Here is an 11437-nt window from a genome sequence, read left to right as displayed (position 1 = left end):
GGACCGATTGATACAAATGAGTAAGTAACCTGTTGGCATTCCACGACTGCCCATCCTGTGAAGGTATCCTGGCTTGGTTGGGGAGTTGGGGTTGTGGTCTGGGATGTTGCAGTTGTAGACCTCAAGGACTAATTTCTTTGTTGTGATAACTTTTTAATATTTTTTTTGGTTGCACGTTATTTTTGTTTTGATGCAATTTCCTAATTCGTTTATTGATTTTTTTATTTTGCTTGGTAGTCGAGTTTTCGTTTGTTTGTTATGGGTGTGTGTGTGTTGGACTTCTTTCGCACCGTGGATAGCCAACCGCGTGAATGGAATTTGGTCCTTATGTATATAATTAGCCTTTTGCCCGTCCAATGACGGGTGTGTTTCAGTAAATCTGAAACTTGCAAGTGAAAAGCAGACCGCGACGTGATATGCATTGCATCAATTCGTGTGCAATTTGTAAGGCGGCGGTGACACAGACTTATTTCATTTAAAGGTTATAATCCCTTGTTCATTATGACGTCCTTTTTACTTTGATGTCTCAACAGCGTGACGGAGATCGCGTGACGTGAGGGTTCTGCCTTTGTAGTGAGGGTTGTGAGTTGACGCCGAGGAGGGGGGAGGAGGCGCCTCGCCCCCCCATGTGGAGTGACGTCAGCCGCTAATTAATATTAATGGTGTGGGTCCATTTGGAAGACGTCACCTCTTCATGATTATTAATGTGGGGGGCTGTTCGATGTGGAGTGACGTCATCCGCTCATGATTATTAATGAGGTGGGGGGGGGGTCCATGTGGAGGACGTCACGCGCGGGACACACAGACATCCTTGGCTCATGATAGTCGTAAATGAATGTACAGCGTTGCGGGATGCTGTTGGCATGAATGACGCTATGCAAAACGAAAGTGTTATTATTATTACATCATCATAGCTGTGTCAGAGCATTGAACCAGCCTGCTGAAACACCTGGGTTTGAATCTGGTTTCAACAACCGGAGATTAAACCGAATTCTCAGGTGCAGTGATTTGAACAACCAAATCACCCAGAATGTGCCCGATCGAATCGGATCTCGGGAGCGAGGCAGGTGTGTGAGCCTTGCAGGATAAGCGCTACGATGGGCGACCACCATGCATAACAGGTGTCATAGGCTGCTGCGGGAGCTACCTCGTGAAAAGCAGAGGGCAGTTCAGTAGAATGCGTACAACGTTGCACTGTGCTGCCAGGTGTCCACGTTTACGCCCGCCGCCTTCACCAACCCGCATTGACCAGTGCGGTGAAGTTCAAGTTCAAGTTCATTTATTAGGTATAGCCCTGTGAGCCATTCGGCTCTTGAATCGGGTGCAACCGCAACAAACAAAAAACATGAACAAAAAACATCTTAAAGTGAATATGTGACTAAGTGCAAACAGAAAATCCAAGAAAAAACAGCAAAATATTGCAGAAAGTATGGTCACATAACTCCCACGACCCGCACAGCGTGGTGAAGGCCCTCATCCAGCAGTGGGCTGACAAAGAGTGGTGCTGTATATGAACAGCAGTGTATCTGTTTAACACGTAGGCTTTCGCGATCAATATCATCCAGAGAGAGGACACTCAATTGATTTTGATAATGTCCATAGAGAGGACACTCAATTGATTTTGATAATGTTGAAGTTTTGTGCAAAAGCAGCTACTACTGGCCAAGACTAATTAGAGCATCTATCGAAATTTAAAGAAATCTAAATAAATTTAACCGTTCGGATAGCTACCGCCTTAGTGCTGCGTGGAAGCGAATAATCAAATAATACATTATTTACATGCATGCCTACAAAGGGCAGCGTGCTTCAATAGGGATTACCGTTGGTAGGGCTATTTTACTGGTAGGAACGAAGTGGACCAGACCACCAATAGATTATATCGTCCGTCCGTCCGTCCATCCGTGTATCAACATCGCCCCCTACTGCAAACACTTGGCAGGACCCTACAAAAACCTTTTGACTCAGTGGGGCTTTCCTGGCTTAACAAGTGTAATAATACATTATGTTTATATTCTTTGGTTATTCGTTCCTACCAGCCCACCCCGCAGGGTCCTGTTAATCAACACAATAGACAGGAAGGACAAGTTAAAAAGGCTCGCATAATGCACATGCATCATTCTTTGGTTCTTTTCGGTTAAGTCACGTCTAAAAGTAAAATAAAATAATAAATTAAAATAACATATTACGACGTTTCGATTGCAACACAAGCAATCATCATCAGGCATAAAAGAAACAGCAACAAAAAATCTAACTAGAAAACTATAGACAGACATACAAGCAGACAGACATCACGACGGCACACAGAGAGAGGACACAAATCGGAAAACTATAGACAGACATACAAGCAGACAGACATCACGACGGCACACAGAGACAGGACACAAATCGGCACAAAGAGAGGGGTCGTTTCTGTGATGGTCCTTAAATATAGAGAGGGGGGGCGGGGACGGAGAGAGGGAGGGGGCAGAGAGAATTAGCACATCAATGAGTGTACGGCAACGTAGTGTACGGCAACATACTGCTGTGGAACGGGCACGCAAGATTGAAAACTAGGAGGCACACGAAAATTAAATAACCTAGCAAAATATCGAAATGTGATGTAATACAACCGAAAAGAACCAAAGAATAATTCCTGCAGTCACGAAAGCTCCTAAATTAACACATGCATCATGTACGTTGCCTCAGTGATCCCTCCCCCCCATCATTGTGCAAGAGCGCAGAAGGGTGGTCAACACATCTACGCCTCTGTATAAGGAACGAAACAGTAAGACTTCTCCACAAATCTGGCTGTCGCCTGATGAAGCTAGTTGTAATTACTGGTGAAACGTCGTACTCAGTTTGTAAATGTTGTGGCTTGGCTCTCCAACACACCGGTGTGCTGTACTAGTATACTACACTATACACTACTACACTATACACTACTATACACTACTACACTATACACTACTACACTATACACTACTACACTATCCACTACTACACTATACACTACACTATACACTACTACACTATACACTACTACACTATACACTACTACACTATACACTACTACACTATACACTACACTATACACTACTACACTATACACTACTACACTATACACTACACTATACACTACACACTAGTGCTGTACTAGTGACGAATTGTCACGTTCTGTTGACGTGACAACCCTTACTAGTTGGCTGTGTCGGGTGGTGGAGGGTTTTAATGGGGAGGGAGGAGAAGGGGGAGGGAGGGGTGAGGAAAGGGGGGAGGGGAAAAGAGGAAGGGGGGGGAGAAGGGGGAGGGGTGAGGAAAGGGGGAGGGAGGAAGGGAGGAAGGGGGAGGGATGAGAAGGGGGGAGGGATGAGAAGTGGGAGGGAGGGGGGAGGGATGAGAAGGGGGAGGGAGGGGGTGAGGAAAGGGGGGAGGGGAAAAGAGGAAGGGGGGGAGAAGGGGGAGGGGTGAGGAAAGAGAGAGGGAGGAAGGGAGGAAGGGGGAGGGATGAGAAGGGGGGAGGGATGAGAAGTGGGAGGGAGGGGGGAGGGATGAGAAGGGGGAGGGGTGAGGAAAGGGGGGAGGGAGGAAGTGGGGGGAAGTGGAGGAGGCGGGGGGAGGGGAGAAGAGGAAAGGGGGGAGGGGCAAAAGGGGGCCAAGTGTCACGTGACGTCGCGTTTACGGAAGTGGCCCCGTAGTTAATTGTCTCCCTCGCTCGCCTCGCTGTGTTTAGCCTCTCGTGAAACAATCAGTCGCTACGCTTGAGGTGTTTGTTGTTGTTGTTGTCTTTGTGCGAGTTGCCGATCTCCTGCCCGCGGCGTGTGCTCGCGGGGATGGTGTGTAAGACGTGTAAGTGTGTGGTTTTGTTTTCTTTTATCGATGTCCTGTCCCGGGCAGCACTAGGCCGCCGAGTCGCGGCCTAGTGCTGCCTTCAAGCACCACAGCGCTTACACTTCGGCGGCGCGGTTTAAGAGGCTACATTGTGACGCTTAAGCTTTAACTCGCGTTGATAATAATAACACCAATGGAGACTAGGCTCTAAGAAAAGCTGTCTCGGGTGTGGACCAATCAACTTCAAGGACAGTGCATATCATCATCATCAGAGTTGTTTATTTTTGTTTGCATTTTGACTGCTTGTGTTGTGGTTATTGCAAACATGATGCCTTGTATAAAGGTGTCGGTTTTTGTACCAGTTTAAAGGGTAAAAACCTATTACTACAATAATAACCTCCTTTGGTTAATAAGCTGCCGAAGCCCCGTTGTAGGCTGCGCGCAGTGTGAGTTGTAACGTGTCGTCTTTTTTTGCTCGCAAACCCACATAAGCTGCGCTATAGGGGAGTGCGTGGGCATTGCTGGGTTGATGGTGCACCTAGCCTGGCACGGGCACCGGGTGAGGTCGCCGCCGCCGCCGCGTTGTGGCGACCACGGCGATTGTTGTGCCAGTTCTGCGGGCCCTGTGGGTTTCGGACCGTCCGTGTGTGGACGGTGTGCTGTGTGTACACGTGTTGTCATGCTTTTGTTGTACAGGTATTTGTGTATAGTACTTTAAAATATATATATAGGAGTGTATCTACGCACGTTTGTACTGTGTGCATTGTCTGTACTTTCAATTCATGTGTACGTTGTGTATATGTGTGTGTGTACGCAGCGTGGTGTATGTAAATGTGTTCTATGTGTTTAATTTCATTAGGTATAACCCTGTGAGCCATGCGGCTCTTGACTCGGGTGCAACCGCAACAAACAAAACATGAACAAGAAACCTCTTGTATTGTGTGTACGTGTCGCGTGTATACGTTGTATTTGTAGGGTGTACGTGTGCGCTGTGTGAACTCTTTACACGTATGGGTATGTTGTTCACGTCCGTGTGTTGTGTAGTTGTGTTTGTACTGTGTGTGTGCATGCTTGACACGTGTGGGTATGTTGTTCGTGTGTTGTGTAGTTATGTTTGTACTGTGTGTGTGCATGCTTGACACGTGTGGGTATGTTGTTCATGAGTGTTGCCTCTCCACAGGTGAGACGAAGCTCGGAAAAGTGATCTGCCCAGACACGTGGAAGGATGGAGCACGAAATACGACGGGTGAGAAGTCCCGAGTACAATGGGAATCACAAAACACACGGGAATGCGGTATTGGGACGATACACAAGTGGGAATAGCCAGTACACAACTACACACAATTCACACCTAAGGGAACATACATTGCACACGGGAAAGATACACATGGGAATAGACGGTGCAGAAGAACAATACGCAAATAGATATTGCACATTACACCACAAACCATCATTTACAGAAATAATTAGAATTGGTTTATTGTCGCCAAACTGTCCACACAGTTATCAGGGCCCAGGGCTTCTCCTCGTGTATGTACGTTGAACTTCTTTCGCACTGCACGTAGCAAACTGTGCTCATGAAGCCCCTGAGGTATAAGACAGCAGTAGGCAATGGTGGCGATACTCTCCAGATGATCGCCCCCCCCCCCCCCGATCATAAAGATTGCTGCTGTCGAAATTCAATGGCCACAATCTTGTCTTGAGTTGGCGGTCTAAAACAAGTCTGTGCATTACACAGTAGTAGTAGTATGGTGATGGCATGCGACATACAAGGATGTTGTGAGAACCAATTCTATGGTCACTGTTGTGGATTTTGCTGTCTATAATTCACATGTTCCATGTATGATTACACGGTGGCAAGATGTTATCTCCTTCACCAGGTAATACAGGAGGTCGATCCCGACGCCTGTAAATTTTGAGTTTGCACGTTCTCCCTGTGGTCCTGCGGATTTTTCTCAGGGTCCTCGGGTTTTTCCCTCCACATTTAGAATCAACGTGCATTTAGACAATTTGGCTGTTACATATCTCCACGTGATAAGCTACTTCGTTGAGCTATCATTTGTGGTCAGGTCGCTTTTGAAAATAGAGCTACATAGCTCAGTGCGCCTTACCTGGTAAAATAATGTTTTTGTGTTAATATCACTTATCCCAGAAAGCCACATTGAGTCATTTGACTGTTTTTCAGGAGGATCCTGTATTGGGTTATTTTTTCGATGTCTTCAGACAATTATTGAGTGCTTTTACAAGTGGGAGGAAACCGGAGCACCTGGAGAAAACCCACGTGCACGCGAGGGTGGGGGGCAACACTTTATCCCCGTACAGATGGAAGCAGATGGCGATTAGTCCACTTGCTGTCATGTCTTCTCTGGACGTGCCAGGGTAATGCGATTTTCCAACCCTCGCTGCCTCCGCAGTCCTGGATTACAGGCCACGTGCATAGCCACCACTGACCCACTCTACTCAACGTTGTCATTTTATCGACCCCAGAAGGTTAATGACAGCAGGCCGAACAGGCCCTTGACCAGGATTTGAACTGAAATCCTCAGTCGGGTGGCTGTGTCGTCAGAGCATTACTGTTGCAGTATAATGTTAACTTTTATGCCTGTCATGTTTACCAACTCCCATCACTTATTCACCACAGAGGGTGGTGGCCGGCAACTCAACGAGAATAAGGCACTGACATCCAAGCGGGCACGGTGAGTGTGGCTGTGTGTCATTGTGTACTTACGTGTACGTCCGTCTCTTTGGTTAGGTCTGTGTGTCTGTGTGTTGGGAGTAGTGGCGATAATGTGGATTCACTGACTGCACTAAGATACCAGCCACCCCAGGCTCAATTCCCGACCGTGATGCACATTAACATCAGTGACAAGAGGCACCTGAACCTGCCGTTGGCCTCCACTAAGTTGACTTAGATTTGAGTACCTGGTGTGATCTATTTACTTCAACACCCCGGGGAGACAAAGGCGACCTTGGATAATGCTGGAAACACCATACCCTTGTGTGTCATGGCGACCTTCATAGATTTTGGCTAACTGGACTTTCCCTAAGGCTATACGGGCGGGAGGGGGGGGGGGGTCTTTGTGTGTATACATGATGTATCAGTGTATATGTGGTCGTGTTTGTATTGTCGGTGGAATGCCTGGCTGCGACGCGGGTATCCACTCACTGAACCCTTTGAACTGCCCTCCCCCTTCTTCAGCTTTAGTCCCTACGGCAAAAACCGCTTCAGCAACTGCCGCATATGCAAGAGCTCCGTGCACCAAGTGGGCTCCAACTACTGCCAGGGTTGTGCCTACAAGAAAGGCGAGTGGTGTGTGCATATCTGTGTGTATATGTGCACCAGCTTTTGTATGTGTGTGAGGCCACACGTGTGTACGTGTATGATTTTTATTTTATAAAACGAGTGGAGCGCTGGGTGATTAAAATACAGCAAGTTGGCACTGTAGGGCCACAGGTGGTGCATCGGCCAGTCATCTTAGTTAATCCATGGCAACTGGGTCTGTCCCGTGACTTCCTGCCAGTGGGCGTTCGACACCTCACGTGGTCTTAAAGTGCACAGCCTGGCGCAAGCTCAGTGGTGACGTCAGCGTCACTTAGTGTCGAATGGCGGTTGTTTTGGTTGTTGTGTGCACAACGGTGTTTCTGTACCTGTGTTTGAGCCTGTGTGTGTGTAAGTACCTTTGCCGATGTGCATTGTTGCGTGTTTACCTTTGTAAAAATTGTAACAACTTGCATTGTTACAATTTTTCAAATGGACTTTGCCCCCCTCGATGTAGCCTTGGACATCAAGTGAAGTCTAAGTTTCTGTCGGCTGACATAAGCATTGATTGGGTGGTGCTACATCTTCACCGGCAGCCTTAATCCCATTTTAGAGGCCACTAGCATCTGGTGCCCATCATAGCTGCATAGAGCCAATTTACGTTACAAACCAAACATTATGGATGTTTTTGAAGCATTCTTTAGTGACCACACTGAGACTGTGATCTTGTTAGAAGTGGCATCCTGGTTTAATCACAGGTAGCTATCGCCCAGATAGGACCTTGGGTCTCTGCAGTGGAAGCTGGTCTCTGACATGGCCATTGAGGCCCTTGCACCACCAGACCAGTAAAGTCCCCCTATCTCCATATCTCATGAGATGGTTACATGAATCGTCTCAATGTGTTTTTTTCTTTCTGGTTTTAGGAATCTGTGCCATGTGCGGCAAAAAGATCTTGGACACCACCAACTACAAGCAGTCGTCAGTGTGAAGCTTGTGTCTGAATGGGCTCCTACCAGATCAGCAGATGCACCAATATCACCACCGACGCATCAATACCACCACACTGACACTTGCCATATTAAGGTTCATCATGCCTTCTTTGTTGACATGGTGCATTACATGTAAGATTGCCTTGCCTTGTGTATATCAGTAATACTTAGGCTGTAGATTTTGCTGAACATAATTAGAAATTAGTTTAGTTACTCATCAAACACCATCACCACCAAAAAACATCTTGTACCACCAAACACCACACTTAACCATACATCAATCAAACATCACGCAGCAGCACGCACTGAACACCACTAATAATTATCACACACGACATGCCACGAACATAACGCTACAATCACCTTCCTAACATTACAAATTGCTATCTGAAAGATAACCATAACAACCTTGCATTGTATAGAATTGCGCAGTCTTTAGATATGGTTCACCATCCCAACGCTTCAATTAATTTTCCTGGTTTGGTTCAAGATTAGATTGTGTTGTCTTGTTGTGGGAGACACAACTGTTGTTGTGTTGTTCTTTGTTAAATTCCAACAGAGGCATCCATCCAAGCTCTGAGATTAAATTTCAAGATCTAGCGATGTCTTTTTACGTGCACATGAAACCCAACGGTCCAGTCTTAGGCTAACCACATTGTATTATACTTTATTGCGATTAAACATTTTGAATGTACAGTATGCATGACTGCTTTATCCACTCATCGTTGCCCACGTGGATGTTTGAAGGATTTTTGTTTGCTAATTTAACTCAACAGTACAGTATATATGAACACTTTATCTCATCTCAAGTGCAACATTGCTTTTGGCTGACTGTCTTACTAGTGAAATCAACAAACTTCTGGATCATAATTTACGGGGTACAATTTTTTGATCTCTAAACATTCTAGGACATCACTTACATCACAAGTATTACACGAGTGGTCAAATCGGTGTGACATTCGGCTCCTGAAGACCAGTCAATAACCGTGTATTGGCTGGTCATCCAAGAGTGTAAAAGGTCGACTGGGTGTTGTACCCCCCCCCCCCAAACCTACGAGCTGCATACTCCCATGAACAGTCGAGTACTCTTATCAGTGCCACTTGGGTGCATAAACATAATGATTAAATTAACAAGACTTTGACGACTGTGCAAACGTGCTCAGAAGTGAGCGCACTAACCCTGTATGACCCTGCAATCTAACAAAAGGTTCTTCACTCTGAGCCCCGAAGGCAACTGCTTTACTGGGATAATACATTATTTAAAAACATTCACAAGCACTGAGTGACTACGTGCCGGTATCTTGCGGTAGAGGACCGCAAGTTAATACCCATCCCAGAATTGATACACAGAGCAGGAACTTGGGAGGCTGGGCCACAGAAACATTGCATGCCCTCCGAGCGGATTAAAATAAAGCAGTACAGGTTTTCCCTCGCTTTATGCGGGTCCGGTTTTTCTACGATTGCGGCTAACCTTTTTTTCTACACAAAATGCTATATATGCGGTTTTAATTCACTCGCGATGCGGCCGGACGTGGGACAACATTGTGCGCTGTGTGTGTGCTGTGTGTGTGCTGTGTGTGTTGTGTGTGTGTGCTGTGTGTGTGCTGTGTGTGTTGTGTGTGTGTGCTGTGTGTGTGCTGTGTGTGTTGTGTGTATGTGCTGTGTGTGTGTGCTGTGTGTGTGCTGTGTGTGTTGTGTGTGTGTGCTGTGTGTGTGTTGTGTGTATGTGCTGTGTGTGTGCTGTGTGTGCTGTGTGTGTTGTGTGTATGTGCTGTGTGTGTGCTGTGTTTGTGTGCTGTGTGTGTGCTGTGTGTGCGCTACTCGGCAGTCAGCTGGCTCTTGTGCAGCTTCGCTTTGTTGCGCCCTTTTTTGGACAGCATCTACTACCGCACAAAGCGAGGGAACCCTGTATCATTTTGTACTCAACTTTCCAAGACCAAGGTGTAATTCTATAAAATGCTTTTTCAAGCTATTAATTATATATTCAAGCATTGCCCTACTCGTGTCTCAGGCATTGGAGCCAGTGCTCATTTGCATTGGCAGTCCCGAGCCACGGGTGAAATGTCCATATTCGCTCGATCGGGTTCACTCAACCAATAGAAGCACACATCACTTCTGTATATGAGGCCACTATTGTATTTTGGAGTTGTCACCTCGTTAAACGTTTTGAACTGAAACTATTGACGTTTCAAAGTTGCGCGTGCTACTCATGATGATCGACCCTGAATGGGTTCGAGCAAGGTCAACCTCCGACTTGGAGTTAGAATTTGTGACCTTCCCATTGCGAGTCGAGTGCTCTTAATGAATGTATTGTTTAATATCCCACTTGCAATACATGGCCCGGCAGGAGAAGTGCAGACAATGTATTGGTCGACAAGACACGTGGAGCCTCATGCCAGGCATCGGACCCAGAAGAAGACACCGCAAGAATAACTTCAAAAGGTGTCACTTCAAGGGGCTTCTTTTACCCAACACAAAACCGCACTCCCTCCTGCATGTTCAGATTGTTCACCGCATGCCACTTTCAATGTCAGCCTGAGTTGTATTGTAGAATGCATTTCAAGTATTATTCAAAAACATAACAGAGAGTAAATTGTTGTGGTCTGTACTTTTTGGTTCTTTCGGTAACGTCACGTAGGTAAAAAAATAAAATGAATAATTTCATTTAGAAAAATAAAATGAATAATTTCATTTAATTTTTCTACCTACGTGACTTTACCGAAAGAACCAAAGAGTATGGATTCCTGCAGTCACGAAAGCTTCACATCTAAATTGTTGGAGTCTGCACTCCTGGCTGCTCAAACAAGTACATGTAGAGATGCCCATCTGTCTCTGTGGCCTTGATGCAGTGGATACAATTCCACATTCCTTTGGCAGGGGTCAGGCGTTCCGTAGGATAACCACTGTAACCCCATTGAGAAAACAATAATCATGAGCCAATAATAGTTTTTTTACCCTTCTATCTGGCAACAAAACTGACACCTTTGATAATGTGCACTATCAGAGTTATGTCTTTTGTTTCTATTATGACTGCAGGTATTGCGGTCTATGCAAACATGACTCCTTGTAAAAAGGTGTCAGTTTTGTTGCCAGATAGAAGGGTAAAAAAACAATTATCATATTTTTACTGGCAAATGAGGTTCCCATAGTAATCATGAGCCAAGTTCACCGCCACCACCTTGCATTTTACATCTTTACATTGAGACCTTCCGATTGTGTCTTCAGCCACAGCCACCTGGCAGGACTAGGATACTGCAAGACCTAGAACAATAGAGGGCTTCTGGGTGAGTGACATGGTCCTTTGTGGGATAATGTGTGGCTGACAAGTTGTTGGTGGTGGTGTGTTTAAAGCCATCCTCAAGCCCGCACTCGCTCGGGAATG

At 46.1% G+C, this 11437-nt stretch overlaps 1 protein-coding gene across 1 annotated transcript; it reads left to right on the top strand.

Moving 5' to 3' along the window:
* The first annotated feature begins 3627 nt into the window (after window positions 1-3627).
* On the top strand, window positions 3628-8749 carry CRIPT (CXXC repeat containing interactor of PDZ3 domain). Its single transcript, XM_078608679.1, has 5 exons — window positions 3628-3825; window positions 4988-5053; window positions 6449-6503; window positions 7007-7110; window positions 7990-8749. Exons 1-5 carry the CDS (start codon window positions 3810-3812, stop codon window positions 8052-8054), a joined length of 306 nt encoding a protein of 101 aa, XP_078464805.1. The 5' UTR covers window positions 3628-3809; the 3' UTR covers window positions 8055-8749.
* Window positions 8750-11437: the final 2688 nt, after the last annotated feature.

This window comes from Lampetra planeri, chromosome 30, assembly GCF_965212315.1.
Source record: "Lampetra planeri chromosome 30, kcLamPlan1.2.h2, whole genome shotgun sequence".
NCBI classification, from domain to species: Eukaryota; Metazoa; Chordata; class Hyperoartia; order Petromyzontiformes; family Petromyzontidae; genus Lampetra; species Lampetra planeri.
This window is presented reverse-complemented; position numbering and strand designations above follow the sequence as displayed.

Excerpts from the sequence above, each read along its gene's own strand:
- CRIPT (XM_078608679.1), top strand. Across the intron at positions 5,054-6,448 it reads TGGAGCACGAAATACGACGG|AGGGTGGTGGCCGGCAACTC; the intron begins GTGAGAAGTCCC and ends TATTCACCACAG. Across the intron at positions 6,504-7,006 it reads CTGACATCCAAGCGGGCACG|CTTTAGTCCCTACGGCAAAA; the intron begins GTGAGTGTGGCT and ends CCCCTTCTTCAG.